Source organism: Vespula pensylvanica, chromosome 2 (genome assembly GCF_014466175.1).
Source record: "Vespula pensylvanica isolate Volc-1 chromosome 2, ASM1446617v1, whole genome shotgun sequence".
Classification (NCBI taxonomy): Eukaryota; Metazoa; Arthropoda; class Insecta; order Hymenoptera; family Vespidae; genus Vespula; species Vespula pensylvanica.
In genome coordinates, this window is record NC_057686.1 from 11,502,587 (window position 1) to 11,527,234 (window position 24,648).

Below are 24,648 nucleotides of genomic sequence, written 5' to 3' on the forward strand. Positions count from 1 at the left end.
ATATATAATTAAATATCATTGCAATTATATTTATTGATACGTATCGTTTAAACGTATCATTGTTAATATAAAATGCCAAGAATTTACAAAAATAAGTTAATGTAATTCATTAGGTGCATCGATCATACGCAAAACGTATTTTCATTGTTAATAAATTATATTCATGTGATCCAAAAAAGGAAAGTTTTGCTACTTTTTTATATGACTATTAATTGTAATTACATACTTATATGTAAACAATTAATTAGCAATCTAGATTTAAAAAATTTGGTGCATTTTTATAGAAGGTACTTTGTATACAATATATATAAATCAATGAGAATATGTGCATATATTAACAACATAAATATTGATTTACAGTTCATTATTCTGATTTATAGGAATAAAGACCTATAATGAAATTTATTAACGTTTAAAGAAATGAATGCATATATAGATGTACGAAAGAAACCAAATTAAAGCATGCAACTAGTATTTCAAATACACTGGTATTATTTTGATTTAAAAGAATAATATTAATTCGTTATTAATCAATTAATATTAATACTATCCTTTACATATAATACATTCCATTTTCAAATGTGCTGAAGATCAATGCAATATAATAAAATATTGATTAATGGCACTATTATTAACTATAAAGGTTCTACTTTATTTTTGATACAAAATTCATATTCTAAATTTGCAGGTCCAAACAATTTAAACGTAACTACACGTTTTCTTATACTTATTTATTTGATAATATACGTGTAATTACAATAATTTCGTGTTAGTGGTATTTATTTACAGTCACTAGATAGATATATAACAAACTTCTCAATTTTGCACATCTCATATGCCTGAATAATGTTCAAGCTCATTATCGTAATAAAATAAAAATGGTTAAAAAAAAAAAAATAAGATTATAAATCGCATATCGTATAATGTGATTTATATAAAGTATTTTATTTATTTAAATTTAATATAAGTAGATTATATTTACAAATTATATACGTTCATTTTTAATAATTTTACAAAACATATACATATTTAAAATATATATTAAATTGAAATTTAATATAAAAGAATTATAACATTTATTCTTAGATTTGATATTCTTAGAATGGAGTATTTTAATTTCAAACTTTAATCCATTTTTATATATATAATAGCTATTATTAATAAATACATAATGCTTATTTATAATTTAAATCATGTAAATTATATATATGAAAATATGATAATTATATATACTTCGTAGTATAAACATAAAATATGATATATTTTTATGTTTGTTACTTCTGTCTTATAAATTTATTTTCAAAACAGTATTTAACATATATTAAGAATTTAAAAGCAGAATAATATAGATCCATTAATAAGACAAAATTTCTTCAGTTTTATAATTACTCAAATTCTATAAATTGATAAAATTAATTATACATTTATGGAATAAAAATACAGTTGGTTTTATTTATATTGTTATTGGTATTAAATTGTAAGTAACAGTTCAAAAGAAAAAGTAAAATTTTCTTTATAATGGAAATATTATTTAGTATAGTTTATGCTTATTATTTCTAAATCAGTTATTTAGGTCGGTGATATCACATATTTTATATTAATACAGATATTAATATAAACAAAAATATGCGTGCAAATAACAGAAGTGAATACTATGAATAATAATGAGTGCAAGTGCGATTAAGAATAAGGGACCAATGAAAAATTCATTTATCAATTGAACTGAGTGTAAATCTGAGTATTGTTCCTTCATTATTACCTTTAAAAATAATGAACCATTTTTACTGTATTATTGTTTAAGTGCCAATTCTTAAAAATGTATCTAGAATAATTTAGAAAAAGCCTATACAACTATGCGTATTATGTATCAATAATACATATTAAGGAATTTAATAGTATTAACAGTGCATCTGTGGAATCTCAAAAATAAAAATAACTGTCATTCCTTTAAGTACTTACAGTTTATAAAGTAAACAGTTTTTAATATGAATATGCTATTCATATCTATAAAGGACAACTTGGTTTTTTGAATGTATAATGTAAAAGTGATCTGAAATTAATGATATACATTTTTATATTTTACATGATTTGATTTATTCATATGATAATTTTTGTTGTCAATTACAATTAAATTATATGATGAAGAAACTGCAATCTAATAAAAAATCCTGTAATCTTTTAATAGTAAAATATTTGAAGAAGGAACAAATCAAGAGAATGTTTTAACAAGTTCTTAAGAAAAATGTTATAATAATTCTAGCTTTCGTAAACGTAATATTTTTGTCAAATTTTATATTCTGTTTTAACAAATGAATACAGTTCAACACATTTAATTATACAAATAAAGTATGATTACAGTTAAATGTTAGTTATTATTTTAAATGCTACAAAATAATAGAAGAAATTAGTAAAATTCGTGAATAAATAGATTATATCAAAGTATATTTATAAAGATTAATTGTATTTTCTAGCGAAAAATTTGTATACGTTTTATAATAATATAATATTACATAAACGAATTTGTAAACAGAATACCATAGGTGAAAAAACATTAAAAAATTGTTTGTATTTATTATAATATAAACAGTTATCTCTGTTAATTTTAAATATTCATATTCAAAAATATAGTATGCTACAGTATCTTCAATAAAACAAATCAGTTATTTTAAGCATTTCGCGAAAAAAATGGACTATTATATATTTTTCTTTAATTAATTATATTTCGTTTTATAACAATCACTAAATCTAGTATAATGCCCATTATTTTATACGTTCTTATTTGTATTCCACTTTATTAATGTTTAGATCATATTGCAGTGATTATAAGAGATAAGAAAAAAATATTTGTTCTTCGTATAGTCATTATTTTTTTGGCGCTATAATACCTTCCAATTGGGTCTGAAAAAGATAATACAATATAATATATAAAATATGCAATATAAGATATTCCATTACCTTTAATTGTAAGTTCGTTTTTTTAAGAAACTGAATTTCTTCTGTGTATTTCTTTTCTTCTGCTTCTTTTAACTCTGCAGATCTTTTTTCTGCTAAATCAAATTTGTGTCTCAATTCTGTGAGTGTATTTTCTAATTCTGTTTTTTGTTGTCGTAATTCATCTGCAATTGCAATTAAATCTTCTTTACCTTGTTCAGCCTAGAACATAATAATATAATTATATAAAGTTAAACAATTTAATATTAAATCAATGTATACCTGAAGTGCTTTACGCATTCCAAATGCAATACTACTCTGATATAAAGTTTGATAAGCAGCCAAAGTCATTTTGATTTCATCTCTTACTCTGAGTAATAGCAAACCACGTTCTGCACAATTTATGGTAACTTGTCGTATCAATTCATCTGAAATATTTTGTTTTATTATTTTATTATTTTTCTCTAATCGGGACAATAAAAACATACCAAAACATTGTGTATAAAGTTCTCTGCGTACAGGGCAAATTCCAGTTTCTCTTGCTTGCCGCTGTTGCAATTTCATATCAAGTTGTTCTTGTAGATTAATAACATCCAATCTCGTAGCAGGAGTACTTGAAACCTTGTGTAACATAAATTTATAAATACAATATTATACCTACTGTGAAAATGTTGCCCTCAAGGGAACATTACATGATAACTAAATCTCTGTATACTTGCTGTGTCCAAATTTGTCCGTCTTCTTCCCATTCTTTAGGTGGTAAAATTCCATTTAAAATTTCAACAGTTTCAAGGCGTACATCAGTTGTAGGAGTGGTTGTTTGAACTTTACAAATAGCAGTACTTATTTTACCCAACATTGGCTCTTTACGTATCTGATTAAAAATATATTTGGATAAATCGAAATAATATTATTTTATTTGTTATATTTTCGTATAAAAATATAGTTGTTTTAAAATATTTATTTCATATTATATTCTTTCTTACATGTAGAAATATATAAAATGTATATGTTAACATAAAAAAATCTTTATTACCTTTTCTGGATGAGTTGTAACCAAAATAGGATTGTCATATTTGACAAGAGTGTCTACAGCAAGAATAGTACGTTCTTTAACTGATGTTGCCATTGTAATTATATAATTAAATTAATGCTTTCACAATTGTAATTATGAAGATTATAATTTTTAATTCTTCCTTAATGTAGCACCAAATATATTGATAACACAAATATACACATAACATACATAGTATAAGAAAACTATCTCCATAGAAACGCTGATGTGTTAATCAATGAATATATTCACATTTTAAATTATGGTATTAATATCTATATTTCCGTAATTAGGCAATACAATTAATAAAAGTGTAAAATAACTATATAACAAAATACATATTTATTTTTAAAAAATTGCTATTTGCAATATATATAAGAATATACAAACAATACATCTAAATTAAAAGTTAAAATTTTACAATATATTATGTATTTCTATTAATTGGATATTTATATACCTGCCATAGATTTATTGATATTTGTTCAAACAATTATTAAAAGCAAATATTGCAGAAATTATTAAAAAATCTTACAAACATTATAACTCAGTATGTTTTTGCATAATTTTTGCCTCAAGGTCCATATGAAGCTTTTGAACTGTTCTAGCATGTTTCTTTATATGTTGTTGTGAAGTAGAATTATCCAAATCATAAGACTTTCCTTTGCGTGCAGCTTCCAGAGCTGCTTCAGTATGAAGATGTCTTAACTTGAGTAATCGTGATTCATAGTGTAAAAGTTCTTCCTATAGAACGGAAAATTTTTTAGATTTTCAATACTTGTCATAAGTGTACAAAATGCATTTAAAATTAACATGATTAAATCATCATTTCATATAGATACATTAAGAGAATAAAAAGCAATATTATTGTAAAACATAAATAACAAATTTAAAGAAAAACTTCTGCCTTAGTCTGTTTTACCTTAAGAGAAGCAAGTTCATTAGGTGGAAATTTAGCTTCCAATGCAATTCTCCAAAGCCCTTGTACTTTTGGTTCTATAAATTCCTTATGATTAGGCCCTTTAGCTGTTAATCTATCCAAACGATCATAACCATTTCTAAGCTCTAAATGTTTCTCTCTAAAATAAATTTAATGAAATTAAATATAAATTTATTGATGTTAAAAGAAATTTTTTACAATATTTACCTAAGCAAATTGGCTTTTCCTAAGTAATCCAACTTTTTTCCAGGTAAATTATTATTTGATAATTGTTCTTCCTCTTCTAAGACATTCCAGCTGTCTGGCTTTTCAAATAAGCTATCTACATAAATATAAAATATGTAATAAATATTCACATCAAAAAACTTGTTTTTTTTTTTTAGTAATTCTTATTGATATGTAATAAAATACAAACTTTCATGTACTTCAGAATCTCCAGCTTCTATATCTTTTAATAAGCTCATATATTCATCTACTTTTTCTTGATGATGTTGAAACTCTTCCTTCAATGTGTTAAGTTCTTCATCTAAAATATATAATAAAATTTAATTATAGTACTATTTAATTATACTTTAAAAAAAAATAATTAAGTAGTTATAAAAATTTTCTAGTATCATTTTTATCATTTGAGATAAATATTGTAAAATATACATACAAGTAAAGCCTGCTAATTCAGCTTTAGCCCAAAGCTTATTCAATTTTGAATCTTTAAACACATCCTTAGCAACATAATTGCTACCATCATTAAGTGCTTTATATCTCTTAAGTAACATTGGATCTTCTGTATCAGTGAAGTGTTCTAACAAATCATATGTACTCATAATACCTTAAAAACAAAATATAATAGATTATAATAGTATCACAATATTATATATTTGAAAATAAAAATATTTTATATATAAAATTACCAATTAATTTCTTTCTTAATCTTGCTTCTTCTAAACCATCTGAATCCTTCTCTTCGGACTTATAATGTTTAAATGCTAATTCTTCCTTATCATGGATTTTTAAGTCACTAAACAGCGATTGTAATTTAGGATCTGTCAAACGCTATAGAAATCAATAAACTGTTTAAAGTAAAAGATTTTTTTTTTATAGAAATAATATAATTTTTTTAATACTAACGTTTCTTGCTTTTACCCAAAGTATATTTAATTTCGACATTCGAAACGGTTTATCTAATTCTCGTAATGATATGGGATATTCCAAAATATCTTCAACTTTAGGGTTATTTGCTTCAGCAGAATATTTGTTAAGTGCTGTACTTGTATGCATAAATATAAAACAAAAACTTAATAAAAAAAAACTTTGTTTAATAGACACAATCATTTTGTATGGATTGTTTTTTAGATTAAAATTAAATAATATTACTTCAAAATAACAACTTTTTAATAAGTACAGCAATCAAAAAACTATATAAAACGCAATTTATATATATAACGTTTTTACATTAAATCAATGATTGAAATATAGAAAAGATATTCAACTTATATCTTTTAATTACAGAAATCTATAATTATTTAAACAGAACAAGCACAATACTAAACTCTACTGGAACTGAGGCATTCACTTCACTGCAATATCATTCTGTATCACTCTGTATCATCCTGTATCATCTTCATACGTGGTTTATCGCAAGAAAACATCTACATATATATTAACTACAATGTATATTCATTCATACATTATTTAACCAAAAACACCAAAGGAATCTCATAGAATATATATTGCTACGGCCAGAGAAGAACATATTTTTTTATATTTGGGTACATAATGCAATGGACAAGTTACTAAAGATTATATCTAAATTCCTAGCAAAAAAATTACTGACTGATGAATATTGCGACTGCAACGCTATAATTGTTAGTTCAATCGGGAATTTGTATTGTTTTGTTTTTAATCTTTCTTCCTACGGAGAAAACATAGTATTTTTGATATATTTTATTAAATTTTCATGCAATCTCGAATACGTCGGCAGGCTATATTGTACATATTAACTAGGCATTGACAACTGAATACCCACAGAAAAAATGTTCTGCGCCATCTAGCAATTCAAGGAACTAAAATTATCCACCAACATAAATAGCGCCACATTTAAATTGCATAGTAAGACTTAATTACCCAAGCTAAATATAATTACAATCCGAATCAATTAACATATTATAATGTAAAATCTATCAAGTTTAGATAATGTATTTAGTACTACACGTATTGCTTGATGTTGGCAAATCTGATTTTTTTTGTATAGTTTTCATTTTATTATTATTAGAAATGTATTATGTAATAAGAATATTATAGAAAGATAAATGATGCTTTGATTCAATTTTTCTAAAAAAAATGTTTATTATTACAATAAAATTAAAATAAATTCCCTTATACTTTGAATACATCCATGTTTAAAACAGCATTGGAGTAGCAAAAGTTGTTGAATGCCATTGTAAGATCAAAGTAAAGAATTATGCATAAGACAATGCATATTAATTTTAACGAATCAGTGAACTTATCATGCTAAAAAAGTTGATTAAATTATTAATGTATATAAAATTTGTATAATATATATAAAAAAAAAATTAAACATACAAACTTACCCATATAAATAATAGAAAAATGACAGAAGATAAAAAGTTAACTTCACCCATCCTTCTCGTTGGTACATAGCCAAGTCATGCGCATTTAATATACTGGTTGGATCATACAAGCCAGGTCCTGTCATTACAGGTCTATTTGAATATCTCCATACATGATATGCTATTAATGGAATATTAAAACATAAAGAAAACCATTGTCCACTTATTAGAAATAAAAAATTAATTAAAACATGTAAAACATATTCTGGAATAACTAGCTGAAATAGAAATGAACAATAATTAATAAATTGAACAAAATCATAACTTTTAAATAAACTAATAATGTATATAGTTTACCGGATTTAAACTATTACACTGATCAATTGGATTTTTCTGTCCGGATTGAAGTTCATCAAATGCAATAACCTAAAAAAATTCATTATTTAATTATAGAAGTTATTAAAATATTTTTCTTAGGTTATGATCAAATAAGATTGGTTCAAAGTTCAAGTTCATGCTGGAAATATTTTTTATATAATATATAATTTCAACTATACCGAATCACACATACATGAAATATAACAAAGAATATTAAAAATGCATCTATACTTAAAGCTACAATGTATGAAAAAGCTGCTAAATTGAATGCCATTGTGAATTCGGTTTCTTTTGACGTTCGACAAGTCCATATAAAAGCACAAGTTTACTATACAATGAATTTCATAAATCGATTAATTGCGCGGGAAAGTTCAATTTAAATTTATTTAAAATGATTATAATGTTGGAGTGAATTGTAAATCTTATTCAAGATAAATTATATAAATAATTATATTTTATTATATATTTTTAGATCATATTGTCCAAGCTATAAAATTGATTAATAGATTCATTAAATTAGAATAAATAATTTAAATCTAAAAAAACTAAAACAATTAATTGATTATATGATAAGAATTATGAATATTGTTGATAATGATAATTAAATATTCGGATATTTTTGATTAGTCTTTAAACTCGTTTTTTTTTTTACAAATATTAATTTGTAATTAATAGAAATAGATGGCAGGTAATAAACATGATAGTGAATATTGAAATTAAATGTATTTTTTATTACTTTTAAAATAAAAAGATATAAACAAAAATAATACCACAGTAAATTTAAATTCGATTATGTGCAAATAATACATATTATATCGTTACAATAACAAATAGTATTTGCATTAGACTAGATCTTCAATTGCATTGTATACAGTGTTACTTTTTAGGCACAACCACCATACAATTTATTGTACATACTTTTACTGCATTATTAAAAATAAATATGTGTTAGCTTAATTAAAACCCTTATAACTAAATAGTATTAATACAAAAAACTTTAAAAACTTACTATTTCTTATTTATAATTTTACTTTGACTTTTTCTTTATTTATATTCATTATTGAAGTATATTATATAGTTCTACTTATATCTGGTGCTCCATAAGAAAGATCTATATTAGAATTTCTAGAAATTAATCGTTCTGTATCTCTTATATTTGAATGTGAATTTAAACTAACAATTAATTCTCTTTTTGGTCTTAAAATATGTCTAATGTTATTGTAGTTAATATCTATTAATTTAAAAGCATTCAATAAAAATATTGCTATTATAATCGTAAAAAAACCGCATAAAGATCCTACAATATCCTCAATTTTCATATTCTGCCATTCTCTAAATAATATTGCTGATGCTATTATAACTAAAGTTGTGAAACATACATAATAAATTGGCATTACAATAGTAGTATCAAATAAATCTAATGATTTATTTAGATAATTCATTTGTAATGTAACACAAAAAATAACACTAAAGAAAAATATCCATGTCAACAAATTAGAAAAAGCACCAAAAAGTGACATAGTTTCTTTCAATGCTAATCCTATTCCTTTACAACTCATTACTGTCAATGAACCTATAGATGAGCATAAAAATATATATACAATTACATTTTGCTTTCCATATGCAGGACCAAAATAAAAGATTATAAGCAAAGTGCATAATATTACAAACAAAACATAACTAAGAAAGCCTGGTGCTTTAATTTTTTCTAAAAGATCATCCAAGCTATTAACTTCTTCTTCTTTTGGTGAATGAAGTATTATTATTGTTGAACCCAGAATACATAAGAAACACCCGATCTGTATAAAATAATAGGTTTAATATATAATATGTTACTTTTCCATTGTATTTCCTTACCTTTCCTAACAAGTTAAGCTTTTCATTAAGATATTTTGATGCCAAAATTGTAGATACTAAAACACTTAGAGCACCCAATGGTGTAATTAGAGAAGCAGGGGCAAATGCATACGCAGTAAAATTTTCAGCTTCTCCTATACCCACTACAATATATAATTATTAAACATTAAAAATAATATAATTAAAAGAAAATCTTATCAGATTTCATTAAAAATATATTTACTTGATATCAAACCAGCCCACCATATCCATTCTTTAAGGTATCCAAAACCACCAGAAGAAGCACGTAATCCGCCATATCTTTGAAGTCGAATCAAAGCTATCTTTTTTATAATAAAACTTGCACCTAAAAAAAAAGTAACTTGATTTATAATAAAAAAATATTTAATTTTTTTTTTTATTCTTATTATTAACATGCACAAATCATACATATTAAATTGATATATTTTTAACCTATAAAGATACTGGAAGAGATAGCTAATCCTAATCCGATGTAGAAATCCGTACTATCATCAGGTGCTTTAACCACAATTTCAGTAGATGTAAACATGTTTCAATATAATCATTTGACTATATTTACAATCGTACTAAAAATACACATTTCCTTATATATAAAAGAAAAAAATAAACTTCGCAATTCTGACATATAAGATACTATATTTTTGTAATAACGTTAATAACATATGCACGATTTCGAAACTCTATTTGATAGTGCAACAAGCATAGATAATATTGCCGAAATTTAATTTGTATGCTTGTATTTTAGAAATTTATAAATCGACACAAAATTCAGATAAGAAGATTGATAAAAATTGTAATGATTATAATCAGCTGAGGTTAGATACAGCCATCGACTATATAACTTACAAAGCTTTCTAAACGCAGAAAAAAATAGTTAATGTAGATAGCTACCTTAAACAAAGATATGCATATCTACAAAATATTTTGTTCATGTTCATATTTGTTTGATGTTTCACGTGTATTTGATGCAATTTGAGATTTATATAAGGTTATGGAAACACTTGTGTTTTCATGATTAAGTCTTGATATATATTGATTGATAGTTAATAATTAGTTTTATGCTATTATAAATACTAAAGTTATATTAATAGTTTTGTTTGTAATTGTTAAAATACGCTTCGCAATGCCAGTAATAACTCGAATTGTGTAAGTATGTTTATATGTTATGATTATATTATCATTATTTAAACATTTTTTAAAGAATTTTTAAACAAATTATTATTATATTTATGTTGTAGTAAACCTACTACGCATAAAGGAAAAAAAGCAATTTTAAATAAAGAACCAAAATTAATTGAAGATGCTAAACAAGCTTTTTGTATTAAAGGCAGAAATACTTCTCAAATTGTTAATGATTGCATGAAAGATTTGGTAAGTTTAATAAAATTTTGTTATATATAAATAATATTATGTAAGATTAATATAAAAATATTTGTTTAGTATGATCTCAAAAAACCTGATGTACAAATGATGCAAAAAAAGAATGATATAATTCCATTTGAAGATGCGACTACTATTGAAAAATTTTCGTCGAAATTAAATGCACCACTTTTTATATTTGGTTCACATAATAAAAAACGTCCACACAATCTTGTGTTTGGTAGAATGTATGAACATACTTTATTAGATATGATGGAATTTGGTATAGAAAATTATAAAAGTTTAAAGGAATTCAAAGTTCCTAAAATTTCAGTAGGAATAAAGCCATTATTAGTTTTTAATGGCGAACTTTTTGAAAATAATCAAGATTACAATAGAATAAAAAATCTATTTATTGATATGTTTCAACGAGAAGTAGTTAAAAAAATCAGATTGCAAGGACTAGAACATGTATTGAGTTTTACTGCTGATGAGAACAAGATATATATACGAAGTTACAGGTGAAACAAAAATTTAAATTTATTAGAAGTTATCTAAAATACATCAATCAAAAGTTATGATTCACATCATTACTATTATTTTCATTTTTAACATATTGTTTACTTTTTTAGGATACTTTTAAAAAAATCAGATTCTAGAATTCCACGTATTGAGTTAGAAGAAATTGGTCCATCTATTGATTTGGTATGTAGACGTACTAAATTGGCTTCTGCTGATCATTTTAAACAGGCCTGTAAGAAACCAAAGGAGCTAAAGGTAATAACATTATTTTACTTTTTCTAATTACTCATAGCAATAAGTGATAATACTTCTATATAACAATTGCTTTTTCAAATTATAATAAAATTCTAGATAAAGAAAAAGAAGAATATTTCAACCAATGTTCTTGGAACTACTTTTGGTCGTATTCATATTGGTGAACAAAATATTAATAAAATACAGACAAGAAAATTAAAAGGTCTTAAAAAAACACTAGCAGAAAAGAAAGAAAGTAAGAAAAGGAAAAGTTTGGGTGATGATGACAGTAGTCCTAAAAAATTAAAAACTATAGAAAATGAGATAGTATCATAACATATATTATATCATATATTTCAATTTATTTAATAAAATTTTTTTTTTTTGGTTTTTAAATATAATTACGTTTATTTTAAGTCGATTTGTGGTAGTCCCATGTAGACAAACCTTTACGATCCTACAAATACGAATAATTTACATTTAAGTGAAATATGATGAATAATTTTATTTCTTAAATGATAATAATAATAATTGTTTACCTTGACAGTAATTCCACAAGTATATAAATTCTTTCTTGCTGTATCACATGCAAGTAATAAAAATTCGTCCTTTTCTTTTTGCTCTAATATTTTATTTCTAATAACATTTCTAAATTCCACAAAGTAGTTGATAATGTCTTCAGTTTTTCGATTTTCTACTATGCATTTAGATTTTGTGAAACCAAAGATAGAAAGTATATTTGAAATGTATACAGAAACTGCAGCAATTGCAGTTGTACCTTTGTCATTGTAAGTACTCTAAAGTATAAAATATAAATTAACTATGTAACATCAGTTACATACATATCTTAAGGAGTAAAACATCTTTATATACTTACATTATTTTGAGAAAACATTTTATTACTTATGTCAACAAGATTTAAAATAGCTCGTATTGCTTGTGCAGTATTGAAATCATCTGCTAGAGCCATATGTACCATACTTTTTGTTTCATGCAAATTCTATAAAAATGAATTTATACATTAAAAAAAAAAAAATTATATTTCCTTCTTTTATAAAATATTTGTACTCACGTGAATTAAAGAAACTTCATCTATATTATTACTATTGATTTTACCAGTCAAATAATTATTACATTCATTAATAAAATTTTCTATTTTTTTTCTTGCACTTACAGCATGATCAATCACATCATTAGAATATATAATATCTAAAATAAATAAATAAATATACAGATAAGACAATTAAATTTAAGTAATTATAATAAAATAGTTTGAAAATACATACTACTCCTGTAGTGAGAAAGTAAACACAACATTCTTAAATCATTGGTTGTGTACTTTTCAAGAAACTCTTTTATACTTATGGTATTTTTTAAACTTTTTGACATTTTAATGTCATCTTTTAAGCATAAATGTCCACAATGTAACCAATAATTTACCCATTGTTCTGTATTATGATAGCAACAAGATTGTGCTTCTTCATTTTCATGATGTGGAAACATCAAATCAATTCCACCACTATGAATATCTATTGTTTTTCCAAATACTGCACTAGTAATAAGTAATAATATACTTTATATTTTAACAAGAAAATAATAGGTATTTGCTTATGATTATTTACCTTTTTCAAATAAATATTACTATAAAATATTACCTTGCCATAGCACTACATTCTATGTGCCATCCTGGTCTTCCACAGCCCCATGGAGATTCCCAATATGGTTCTTTATCTTTTGCTGCCTTCCATAAAGCAAAATCTAACGAAGATCTTTTATCTGTGCAAGTAGTATCCATAAATGGAACTAAGAGTTTCCCATATTTATTATATGATTTGGTATCAAAATATACAGATCCTATATAATATGTAACATTAAAAAATAAGTATTATATAAATATGCATAAAGTAATAATAAAAATTTACCATCTTTTGCAACATAAGCTTTATTTTTAGCTAAAATATTAGCAATGAATTGTATTATTTGTGGTATATACTCTGTAACTCTACAGCTTAAATGTGGCATTGTGATATTTAACATTTCCAAATCATTAAAAAATTCATCTTCATAGAATTTGGATAATTCTTTAAAATTTGTTCCTTTTTCTGCAGCTCGCATTATTATTTTATCATCAATATCTGTTACACCCATTATTACTAATGTATGAATATTAAAATATTGTGTTAAAATTCGTCTTATTACGTCGAATCGGATATAAGTGCTAAAAAAAAAAATATTATATGAATAGCAGATGAAGTAATGCAGTTATATATATGTATATGTCAAACATTGACTATATTATTAATTATATTAATTAAACGTGGACTATATACGTATATATATATATATATATATATATATATATATATATATATATATATTGTTACTTATAGTATATCATCTTACATTGCATGTCCAATATGAGCAGAATCGTAAACTGTTGGACCACACATATACCATGTTAAGAAGCCTTCTTTTCTTAATATTAATGAAACTTTAGTTTTTGTAATTGGGTTATATAGTTTAATACCCGTATCTGTTCCTATTGGTTCTATCCATTTAAAATTCTTTTCCTGTTTGGCTGGAGTAGTTATAAAACGATTATATTTTTTTAGAAACTTATATATTGCTCTTGTTTTTAAATACATCATAAATATTTGAATTGTTGAAACAAAATAAAAATTACAATAAAATATATGGAATAAATTTGTAATTTATGTTAGTTTTCAGTTTTATATGTACTATCTGTACTATAAGCAAACACAAGTTTGTGCATGCTACTTTTCGTTAGAAATAACTTGGAATAACTACCAGTTTACAGAGATGATGATAATATTGTTTTCTATACTATCGATTGATGTTAAAAAATAATTGTAAAGTATAATGAAATAAATAAGTGAAAACATTATCGATTAATCGTCGATATATATTAGCAGTATTTAAAATTTATAACGTTAATAAAATTAGTATTTATGTTATCTATAATTTATATTTGTACATATATGTGTATGTATACTATTAATCCTATAAATTCGATTTAAACACTTAAACGATTTATTAACACGTAAACACTTCAATTACATACAATAACGTATTTAAAAAGATATACGTAGAAAATATATCCAAACCATGCAAATATTTCGAATAGATTCACACATAAACGATAAGAAAAACTGCGATGTATCGAAACGATTAGTTATTGATTTGAAAAATCGAGAATTCGAGAAATCGAGAATTCGAGAATATCTACGATAAATTCAAATGTCAAATAAATTTCGTATAAAAATATATGACACGATTATGACATCGCTATAATTTCTGTCGTTTTTAACTCAACCACATATTGTGATTACATCTTCAACAAATTAAATAATATTTTTCTCTATATGTTAATTAATGCATTATTACATTCAGATTTATATTATGTAAGAGACGTTAATAGAGAAATTAATTACATTAATTTGTTTTGATGTATATTTCATTTTTATGTAACATGTTATTCATAATCGATGATAATATAAATCGGTAATAATAAGTATGCGAAAAATAATATCGGATATATAGTATTTTTAAAGTATTTATGTATTAGATCGAAAACATAGTGAGATCATATTTTGCAGTGAGGTAGATAAAATCATCTTTTGTAAACAGATTACAGTTCATAATCGTTGATCAGGCGTCGACTTACGAGTAGCTTGGTAACATAATTCTTCCATTATGAAAGTTCTAGAGCCACCGAGTGCCAATTGATTGAAACAATCTATGCATTCCAGCAACACGTGATGTAATTGAACGGTTCACAGACCGACTAACAATAACGACCAGGGGCTGGAAGATGCCTTTATTATGCCCTTCTAGATACTTACTCTCTATACTATGCTCAATAAAGTAATTACTGGTTAGTTTCATTAAAAAAAATGTTGTTTCTAGCAATTAGATATATATTAATACAATACCTTTTTAATCGTATACAATATCATATATGATAGTATATTATAACAATTTATACGATAATATATCGATAACACGTTATGTTTGTACGTACCGAATATTTTATGCACATATGTCATAAGATTTGGATCTATAGAACATTAAAATAATGACATGTATTCATATCGTAAGGAAAGTTTATTTCTGAGATTTCAAAAAGAAAAAATATTTTAATTCGTAAGATTGTTACATACGATAGAAATGAATAGCTTAAATACATTAAGTTGTTATTACGATATAAAATTATAATATGTTATTAGATTGTGAAAAAATTTTTCGATACTTAAGAATATTTAAGAAAGTTATCATCTTTATTCATAAGCATAGACGCTGACGAATATAAAGATATAATAAACAATTGTTTCTGATTACAGTACTTCTATTGATAAAAACAATAATTTTTCTTTAATATTTTTCTTGATATCAAGGCAAGTAATTGTCTTATAAGACAAACGATTCCAATATCGTCAACTTAGTAAGGATGCTTTAGAAGCAGAATTCTCTTAATTTGTTTTTTCTCATATATTTTATTGGCACAAATGGAAGAAAGAGATCTTTGTAGAAGCACGTTTTCGATACGTGTAAGATCATGACTAATAAAAGTCGACCGGTAACCAAATATAATAGGTTCCAGTCAAATGCAAATGGAAGGGGAGTTCCGGTTAGGCACTTTTAAAGCGCATGCTTGCCTGTCCTGGCCACATTAACGTTTCAGCCTCGAAGTTGGCTTTTAAGATAGATACACTTCTATACGTCGCTTTATCGTCTCGCTCGTAAGCCTATCTATATAAAGCAAGAATATTATTATCGCCGGTTATTACAATTTCATTCTTAATACGCGCAAGTTCTAAAAAAAGATTATAATTATATCAAAAATATCTCGCACAGAAATATTCTAATTTATATTTGATATAATAAGACTTAACAAATATAAATATCAATACAGTACATAACAAGCCAGATAGATACGCAAATAGATAGAAAGAGGGACAGAGAAAGAAGGTCTTCGGTCACCACCTAGTTCGATCGATCGTAACATTGAATATTCTTATATACCTATATATACGAATATACATTCATTCTTCCGGCTCTTTAATTGTGCGGGATTTAAAGTAGAGAAGAAAATATCTAACAACTCCAACATTTTATCGACGGCAGGGAGACAAAAATGGCTTTAAAAATTTATATCGATTCACCGAAAGTAAAGTACACAGAGGATTATATTGAGGCGGAGTACGAGTACCAGACTACAAATGTGTTAGAAGACGATACTGGCAAGTTCACGGTAAGCACTAATCGATTGTGATCCACTTTTCTGTTTTTTTTTTTCTTACTCGAATGCTTCAAATTCTATTTTTTTTTTTTTTTTTTTTTTTTAATACGATTAATACTGATATCAATGATTTTTTAATAATGATCTAATGATACTTGTGTATACTTTTCATGGGTTATTATCATTAAATTTGAATACTTATCAAATACGATGAAGCAACCATTAACTATAAATCAATATATTGTCACTTTTAATTGAAACTTATATCTGTAAATGATTAATTGTTTAGTGTAACCTTTAATATATTTTTCATATATGTGAACGCGTCAGCACATATTACGCGACCGTAACATAGACTGTTCCACTGGTTCTAACCTTCCCTAACTAGTTTCAGACGCTTTCGCGCATACATTTCAGAGGTCCTTGAAGATCTTTTATTAGGAGGAGGGTACACTATCGATCTTAGATGGTTTCGTGTTTACTTTACGAACTATCGTTCGGAGTAAAACCATGCTGTTACTTGAAATAACTTTATTTCGGGAACAAATACCTTTATTCGAAATATTTTCTTTTGCTAATTCGTATTTATTGTTTTCAAAATTTGCGTGAAAATTTGATAATGACATTTGATTCTATCCTGTGTTTATATTTATCTATACGAAAATGCATTATTTCAATATGAATCTTTCAAATTTTTAGTGTAAATTCATAAATTATTTTTACGGAAATTTTAAACGGTTTAAATATGATTTATTGTTAAATATTGTATCTAAGGTTTCGAGTCGTAATTACATAAACATTATATACCATTGCGTATCGAATTCATTTTCTTATGACGAAAAATTAAAATTTATCTTTAATATTATTTACCACTGATTTTTGTAATACTTCGAGTTAATGCATTTCAGCTGATATAGTAAACCAAACTGTTTTGATCTCGCACATAACTGTAGCTATGAAATGAATCACGCATGTACGTTACAAAACAATTTAACAGTGAAATATTAATGCGAAATATATATCGTACTATGCGATAACTTTTCAAATATATAATTACAATTACTTCGTACAATCATTCATTTTTTTCAACTTTGTTTTTTATAATTATTTAAATATAAATATGATAGATATAAATTGATTGTTATTGCAAATAAATACAATGAATAAGTAATTATATGAAAATATATTTTATGGATGTTTTTTCTACGCTGCAATATTGTTTTTGATCGAATGATGATAATGATATTGTATTCCTTTGGAAATTAAATTTTTCGAATCTACTATAATTTTGTTTACATAGTAACAATTTTATTAATTCTTATAAACGCTATCACTTTAAAATTATTATTAAATATTCCATTTATTAGTTCTTAAAAATGTATATTTTTAGAATTTCTTAAATTTTAGCAGATTACTTTAAAAAATTATCGTTAAAAATTGATGACCATGAACATTGGTAAAATTAGAACCTTTGTTCTTATTTTGAATAACATAATACAGTTTACTATTTCATGAAAACCGCGATAAAATGGAAACGTAAACATGAATATTATAATTTTATCGAATTTGTTGAGCCATAGAAAATTTCCGCAAGTTAAAGGCAAATAACGTTTGCCGAAAACGTATGAATACTATTAGGAATACATTGAATACCTACTTTTATATCGCTACAATATTATGCACTAATCTATTTGCAATAGTCTTATAATATAACATAACAAAATTTATTTAATTTAATTTAATTTAATAAAACTAGCTACTGAAATACATAATATATTAATCAACTATCGTACAAAATTTTGTCATTTAGTGATGTTAAATATAGTTAACAAGCTAAATTTATTTGAAATATCAAAAATTAAATACCAATCGAATGATTTGGTAATAAAATTTATAAAGAAGATTCAAAAATGGAGTTAATAGCTTTGGTCTGTGAACGACTCGTATTATTAATATTGCGATAAAGAATTCTTTCGTTTGATCTTGTTCATAGATTTTGCCACTTGAATTATACTTAGCACTTCTTTGACAAGTTCTTATTTTACATCGAAATATTTTAATTTTCAAAAAACATCGTGCAATCTAGATAACAATATTGCGATGTATTATTACAGGTAAGACCAGTATCGACGAAACTTTTAATAAGAACGCAAATAGAAGTACCAAAACTTGGTGTTATGTTAGTGGGTTGGGGTGGAAATAATGGTACAACAATAACGGCAGCCTTAATAGCAAATAAACACAAACTTACGTGGGAAACAACAACTGGAATTAAAAAGGCCAATTGGTATAATCAGACTGTAAAATATTTAATAATTATCTATAAAGATATTAAAAATGTATTTGATACGAATTACAGGTATGGTTCCTTGCTTCAAGCATCCACCGTTAAATTAGGGAGCAAAGATAATCAAGACGTATTTGTACCGATGTCTTCGATGCTACCTATGGTTCACCCAAATGATATCGAAATCGATGGATGGGATATTTCAAGTATGAATCTTGCTGATGCTATGGAACGTGCGAAGGTTTTAGATATTAATTTACAAAAACAGCTTAAACCACATATGATCCATATGAAACCGAGAAAAAGTATTTATTATGCTGATTTTATCGCGTCGAACCAAGTTAGTAATCCATTTATATTTATTTGTCTCTATCGATTTCCATAAAATATTGACGTTAAAATAAAATATTATTTTATTTCTTTTTATTTATTTATTTATTTATTTATTTATTTTCTTTTTTTTTTTTTTTTAAGGAAAATAGAGTCGATAATCTTATACATGGAACAAAAGTTGAACAATTGGCTTGGATAAGAAAAGACATAATTGAATTTAAAACATCCAAAAATTTGGATCAAGTAATCATTTTGTGGACTGCAAATACAGAAAGATTTTCAAGGATTATTCCAGGAATAAACGATACTGCTGATAACTTATTAAAAGCCATTGATGAAAATCATTCTGAAATTAGTCCGAGTACAATGTTCGCCGTAGCGGCAGCATTAGAAGGGGTAAGTTAGTCATGTCGTATTTACGTCAATCATATATTTTTATATTGTTTTATGTTGTCTTAATTTCTTTTATATTGTTTTTATATTGTCATTCATATATATTTATTTTTTCTTAGTGTACTTATATAAACGGTTCGCCACAAAATACTTTTGTACCAGGAGCAATTGAATTAGCTGAAAGACAAAACACATTTATTGCGGGCGATGATTTTAAATCTGGTCAAACAAAATTAAAATCGGTTCTTGTAGATTTTTTAGTATCTGCTGGTATCAAACCAGTATCGATCGTTAGCTACAATCATCTTGGAAATAATGATGGATATAATTTATCTGCACCTCAACAATTTCGTTCGAAAGAGGTAATCTTTGATTCAATCGAAACGATATAGTTCAAATCAATGGAATATTAATTTTCGAGAATTAATCAATGTTTTGTATATTCCAGATTTCAAAAAGCAACGTAGTAGATGATATGGTTCAATCGAATCAAATTTTGTACGAACCTGGAGAAAAGCCAGATCACTGCGTCGTTATTAAATATGTTCCGTATGTTGGTATGTTAAAAACAAATGATTATGAAATATTTTTAATAATTTCGATTAATAGATATTAATATTATAACGAATATATTTTAAAACATAGGCGACAGTAAGAGAGCGATGGATGAATACACTTCAGAAATAATGCTTGGTGGTCATAATACTATCGTAATACATAACACGTGCGAGGATTCTTTACTGGCAAGTCCGATCATTTTGGATTTGGTATTGTTGGCCGAACTTTGTTCTCGTATTACTTTCCGACACATAGATCAAAAGGATGAAGAATTTCGAGGCTTTGAAAGTGTTCTTTCTATACTTTCGTATTTGTGCAAAGCACCGTTAGTACCGAAAGGTACACCTGTGATAAATGCGTTATTCAAACAACGAGCTGCTATAGAAAACATATTAAGAGCTTGTCTTTCATTACCACCAGAAAATAATATGCTTCTGGAATATAAAATTAATTTGAAAAAATCATAATATTAAACTAATTCTGAAATCTGCGAAATAGAGTATATATAGATTATAACAAAATGTTAAACAAGCAAATCACGTATTATTTTGGATATAACCAGCCAGTATTATCAAAAAGCATATCATTCCACGTTCAGCAATAAACTTTTATCGAACAATCAAACAGTAATAATTTCTTTTCAATCATTTTTTCGTCTTGTATATTTTCTTATATGATGAAGAGCATAATAAAAGTATTTTCCATTCTGCTGAGTATTTCTTTTCACATACAAAACAATGTAATACACAAATGATATGCTATTGTGTATGTACTTATCTTTTATATAAGTATGCGGTCATATAGTGATACTAATTTTTAGTTTTCATATATTGATACTATTTAAAATAAAACCGAAACAGTCATGTAAAATAAATCTTATTTTATGAATAAGAAATATGTTAACAATTAAAAATTAATATTAAAATATAATAATAAATAAATATGATTTTATGAAAAATATTAATTTACCAATATTTAGTGACATTTAATACCCAAAGGATGGTATACCTGCTTGTACGTTGTTAGTTACTAAAACATCTTAGGTTATGTCAGGTACTATCTATTTTATTGCATTTATTTATTTTAATTTCATGTTTTTAAAAGTATATGTTAAGGATATAAGGTTATTAATATTTTTGTAATTTTAAATTAAATCATTTTTGTTTTTTTTCAGAATTCGCATGGTCTTATATAAAAGCATCTTTATACAGACAACAATACTCTAAGAAAATTTGCGTTTAAAGATTATTTAAATATCATTAATCTTATTAAAATGAATAAGTATATACATTTGGCAACTGTAGGAACCAACTATGCCAATCGTATGAATCGTTTGAGCAATCGTATCTTCGGCGAAGTAGTTAGACCAACAAATAGCAAATCACTTAAAGTAGTAAAGCTTTTTAGTGAAAAGCCTATTCAGAAACGACCAGATATTGTTGATTATTATCCTCCACATAAAAATATAGAGAAATTAATGTCACATCTACGCGATTATGGTCTTTTCAGAGATGAACATCAAGATTTTAAAGAAGAATATGAACGTCTAAGAGAATTACGTGGTAAAAATAAATGGATACCACCGCCTTTCAGAAAATAAAACTTCAGCTATTACTATGAACTATAAAAAATAACTGAAATAAAATTAGTATTTATTATTAAAATAAATATAAAAATATATATATATCTATTAAAATAATTATATCTATAACTCTATTTAAATATTTTTTAAGATATCTGTTGTTTAAACTATATCATTGAATCCATTTAAAATTTTAAAACAACAAATAATCACAGTTTATTTTATAATATAAAATTGATTATACTTATTTATATTGAAATCAGTTATAATACATGGCACTCTGAATATTCATTATTCGATATATCGAGTTATATTATTATATATCATTTAAATAAAAATACTCCGTATAAAAACAAATATAAAAAATCAAATGCACGTTTCATTATTTATTTCATTTTTCTTATATTATAATTCTTCCTTTAAATCATTTGTATTCCTTGTTTCATTTTCTATATTAATGTTTTTCTTCGTTTTCCTTTTCTCTTTAACATTATTTTTCCCAGTATTATTTTTTTCTTTAAGACATGAATCATCTTGTCCCTTCAATGCCCGATCTGAGCATAAATATTTCATTAAAGGAACTTTTCCTTGATAATTATAATACCAATCTTCAATATCTTGTTCATGATTTTCAAGTAAGTTTTCACATTGTGTTTTTAATGTAGTAATTTCTACTGAAGGATTGTCCCACAATTCATAAGGTATCCCCAATTCTACTTTGACACCTTTGTCCCTATATGTATAAGAAAATTAATGTTTTTTATATCCATATTAATATATACAGTTATCATTATATATATATATATTTATTTATTTATATTATATATATATTGAAATTATATATATGTATATTAATTTAAAGTGAGACAGTTTTACTTACACTAAACCATGAAGGGTTTTAAATGTTTGACTCATTCCCTTCGCAAATCTTGTACTATCTGTTCTTTCTTTATGAATATTATATTGTAATATACGTTCACAAATATTCTCCATTGATTCTACCAAACGTAATTCTCTAAATTGAAAGAAATTAGATAATTTATTACTATTTATTATAATTTAAATATATATTCTTACTACTTACGATTTTTTATATTCTTTCCTCTTTTTAGGAACAATATCATCAACAGAGTATCCAATTTCAATTACATCATGCGTTTTTCCTGTTTCATCTAATCTTGCTTCTAACTCGGTAGCTACAATTTTACATGCTATAAAAATATAGTAAAGAAATTAATTGTGAATAACGTAAAAATAGTTCTGTCAGGATTAAACTTTTTTTTACTAAATATATTTTAAGTCAAAGAATAATAACTATGAACCAATAAGTCGAACGAACAATGTTTGAAATATTAAAGCATTTAAATTTATATCAATTTTTATATTTTGACTTTATTATGTTTATAAAGTAATTTATAAAAAGTAAAAGTATAAATATATTTAAATTAATATACCTTCACATTGATTAGCGTATTTAACGCCATGTTCTTCAAGTCCATCATTAGTAAGACATGGTATTAAAAAAACAAGATATGTGACACAAAGAACGAGAAACATTTTAATAGTTGCTATCACAATGTATTATTAAAAGCCAATAAAACCGATAAAAATCAAGTAGAATACTTTATACATAATTTGATTTATTACTCTATCTGACTATATCTAAACAGTCAGGTACAGTTAGGTTTGTCATTCGTATCATTCGATTATCGATATTATATATCTTATACCTCGTTAATTAGAATTAGACCAATCACAAATTGAATATTTTTAGAATATTTTTCTAAAACTAAATGTAAAAAATAATTTGTATGTAATTATTATGACTATGTATATAAATTTGTTATTACACATATTTTTTATTATTTCAAAACAATTTTTATTTCATATTTTTAATATCATTGTAATATTTAGATGTAATAAAGATAGAATAAATTAAAAAATACAATATTTTTTAGTTGTTATAATAAATTGAAAATAAGTTTATTTCGTATTGTTTCTATTTTGTACGTTTAGATATCACAGAGTATCGTTAGATGGAGTATCTGTATCATCTGCATAGGTTCATCTGAACAAGTCAGAATTATTTAATCGTTAATGTACGTTTATATACTTCACAAATCTTTTATTGATATTATATATCGTTCTTAAAAAGCTTTTCTTTGTATATTTATATCTATTTATTTTCTATTTTCCAGAAATCGATATTTCGAAGAAAAAAATCACTCTATTGATACATTTACTGCAAGTTCTAATTCTGTTATTGATAATTAAAATGCCTGTACGTATTGGTAAGAAACATGTGGAACTAGCAGGACGTTGGTAAGCTTATTTTATTTACCAAATAAAATTTTCATCAAATATTAGATTTT

At 24.8% G+C, this 24,648-nt stretch overlaps 9 protein-coding genes across 19 annotated transcripts; 3 read left to right on the forward strand and 6 right to left on the reverse strand.

Annotated features, from left to right (window-relative positions):
* Positions 1 to 2,690: 2,690 nt before the first annotated feature.
* On the reverse strand, positions 2,691 to 4,168 carry LOC122637871 (33 kDa inner dynein arm light chain, axonemal). Of its 4 annotated transcripts, XM_043830355.1 has the most exons (6): positions 3,968 to 4,168; positions 3,647 to 3,805; positions 3,420 to 3,552; positions 3,214 to 3,359; positions 2,956 to 3,153; positions 2,692 to 2,898 (listed from the first exon to the last, which is right to left on the reverse strand). In XM_043830355.1, the coding sequence occupies exons 1-6, from the start codon at positions 4,058 to 4,060 to the stop codon at positions 2,863 to 2,865; spliced, it is 765 nt and encodes a 254-aa protein (XP_043686290.1). In that variant the 5' UTR covers positions 4,061 to 4,168; the 3' UTR covers positions 2,692 to 2,862. The 4 variants fall into 4 exon arrangements, with proteins under 4 accessions (XP_043686288.1, XP_043686290.1, XP_043686287.1 ...); XM_043830353.1 differs by having other exon boundaries at positions 2,691 to 3,153; XM_043830352.1 differs by having other exon boundaries at positions 2,693 to 2,898; positions 3,214 to 3,552.
* Positions 4,169 to 4,304: 136 nt separating this feature from the next.
* LOC122637870 (alpha-2-macroglobulin receptor-associated protein) lies at positions 4,305 to 6,977 on the reverse strand. The gene is made up of 7 exons (XM_043830350.1): positions 6,051 to 6,977; positions 5,834 to 5,975; positions 5,581 to 5,751; positions 5,341 to 5,451; positions 5,133 to 5,247; positions 4,908 to 5,064; positions 4,305 to 4,729 (listed from the first exon to the last, which is right to left on the reverse strand). Exons 1-7 carry the CDS (start codon positions 6,252 to 6,254, stop codon positions 4,526 to 4,528), a joined length of 1,104 nt encoding a protein of 367 aa, XP_043686285.1. The 5' UTR covers positions 6,255 to 6,977; the 3' UTR covers positions 4,305 to 4,525.
* A 266-nt stretch (positions 6,978 to 7,243) lies between these two features.
* On the reverse strand, positions 7,244 to 8,216 carry LOC122637872 (protein cornichon). Its single transcript, XM_043830356.1, has 4 exons — positions 8,064 to 8,216; positions 7,850 to 7,918; positions 7,514 to 7,770; positions 7,244 to 7,433 (listed from the first exon to the last, which is right to left on the reverse strand). Exons 1-4 carry the CDS (start codon positions 8,142 to 8,144, stop codon positions 7,409 to 7,411), a joined length of 432 nt encoding a protein of 143 aa, XP_043686291.1. The 5' UTR covers positions 8,145 to 8,216; the 3' UTR covers positions 7,244 to 7,408.
* A 364-nt stretch (positions 8,217 to 8,580) lies between these two features.
* LOC122627385 (magnesium transporter NIPA2) lies at positions 8,581 to 10,543 on the reverse strand. The gene is made up of 4 exons (XM_043808486.1): positions 10,181 to 10,543; positions 9,951 to 10,073; positions 9,728 to 9,870; positions 8,581 to 9,669 (listed from the first exon to the last, which is right to left on the reverse strand). Exons 1-4 carry the CDS (start codon positions 10,275 to 10,277, stop codon positions 8,941 to 8,943), a joined length of 1,092 nt encoding a protein of 363 aa, XP_043664421.1. The 5' UTR covers positions 10,278 to 10,543; the 3' UTR covers positions 8,581 to 8,940.
* A 77-nt stretch (positions 10,544 to 10,620) lies between these two features.
* Positions 10,621 to 12,264, forward strand: LOC122627386 (ribosome production factor 2 homolog). Its single transcript, XM_043808487.1, has 5 exons — positions 10,621 to 10,894; positions 10,987 to 11,119; positions 11,189 to 11,628; positions 11,740 to 11,884; positions 11,981 to 12,264. Exons 1-5 carry the CDS (start codon positions 10,872 to 10,874, stop codon positions 12,197 to 12,199), a joined length of 960 nt encoding a protein of 319 aa, XP_043664422.1. The 5' UTR covers positions 10,621 to 10,871; the 3' UTR covers positions 12,200 to 12,264.
* Positions 11,628 to 16,508, reverse strand: LOC122627384 (probable cysteine--tRNA ligase, mitochondrial). 7 transcript variants are annotated; one of them, XM_043808480.1, is made up of 9 exons: positions 14,267 to 14,540; positions 13,786 to 14,081; positions 13,519 to 13,717; positions 13,150 to 13,415; positions 12,936 to 13,072; positions 12,741 to 12,863; positions 12,403 to 12,660; positions 12,269 to 12,320; positions 11,628 to 11,859 (listed from the first exon to the last, which is right to left on the reverse strand). In XM_043808480.1, the coding sequence occupies exons 1-8, from the start codon at positions 14,509 to 14,511 to the stop codon at positions 12,276 to 12,278; spliced, it is 1,569 nt and encodes a 522-aa protein (XP_043664415.1). In that variant the 5' UTR covers positions 14,512 to 14,540; the 3' UTR covers positions 11,628 to 11,859; positions 12,269 to 12,275. The 7 variants fall into 7 exon arrangements, with proteins under 7 accessions (XP_043664415.1, XP_043664416.1, XP_043664414.1 ...); XM_043808481.1 differs by lacking the exon at positions 11,628 to 11,859 and adding an exon at positions 15,906 to 16,508 and having other exon boundaries at positions 12,313 to 12,660; positions 14,267 to 14,441; XM_043808479.1 differs by lacking the exon at positions 11,628 to 11,859 and adding an exon at positions 14,970 to 16,508 and having other exon boundaries at positions 12,313 to 12,660; positions 14,267 to 14,441.
* A 60-nt stretch (positions 16,509 to 16,568) lies between these two features.
* On the forward strand, positions 16,569 to 21,401 carry LOC122627383 (inositol-3-phosphate synthase 1-A). 2 transcript variants are annotated; one of them, XM_043808477.1, is made up of 7 exons: positions 16,574 to 17,135; positions 19,238 to 19,410; positions 19,483 to 19,750; positions 19,885 to 20,139; positions 20,256 to 20,498; positions 20,585 to 20,693; positions 20,782 to 21,401. In XM_043808477.1, the coding sequence occupies exons 1-7, from the start codon at positions 17,019 to 17,021 to the stop codon at positions 21,159 to 21,161; spliced, it is 1,545 nt and encodes a 514-aa protein (XP_043664412.1). In that variant the 5' UTR covers positions 16,574 to 17,018; the 3' UTR covers positions 21,162 to 21,401. The 2 variants fall into 2 exon arrangements, with proteins under 2 accessions (XP_043664411.1, XP_043664412.1); XM_043808476.1 differs by having other exon boundaries at positions 16,569 to 17,135; positions 19,238 to 19,750.
* A 212-nt stretch (positions 21,402 to 21,613) lies between these two features.
* On the forward strand, positions 21,614 to 22,393 carry LOC122627388 (28S ribosomal protein S33, mitochondrial). Its single transcript, XM_043808489.1, has 2 exons — positions 21,614 to 21,747; positions 21,869 to 22,393. Exon 2 carries the CDS (start codon positions 21,968 to 21,970, stop codon positions 22,292 to 22,294), a length of 327 nt encoding a protein of 108 aa, XP_043664424.1. The 5' UTR covers positions 21,614 to 21,747; positions 21,869 to 21,967; the 3' UTR covers positions 22,295 to 22,393.
* Positions 22,394 to 22,491: 98 nt separating this feature from the next.
* LOC122627387 (protein canopy 4) lies at positions 22,492 to 23,977 on the reverse strand. Its single transcript, XM_043808488.1, has 4 exons — positions 23,731 to 23,977; positions 23,361 to 23,487; positions 23,157 to 23,291; positions 22,492 to 23,009 (listed from the first exon to the last, which is right to left on the reverse strand). Exons 1-4 carry the CDS (start codon positions 23,831 to 23,833, stop codon positions 22,682 to 22,684), a joined length of 693 nt encoding a protein of 230 aa, XP_043664423.1. The 5' UTR covers positions 23,834 to 23,977; the 3' UTR covers positions 22,492 to 22,681.
* Between the last annotated feature and the right edge of the window lie 671 nt (positions 23,978 to 24,648).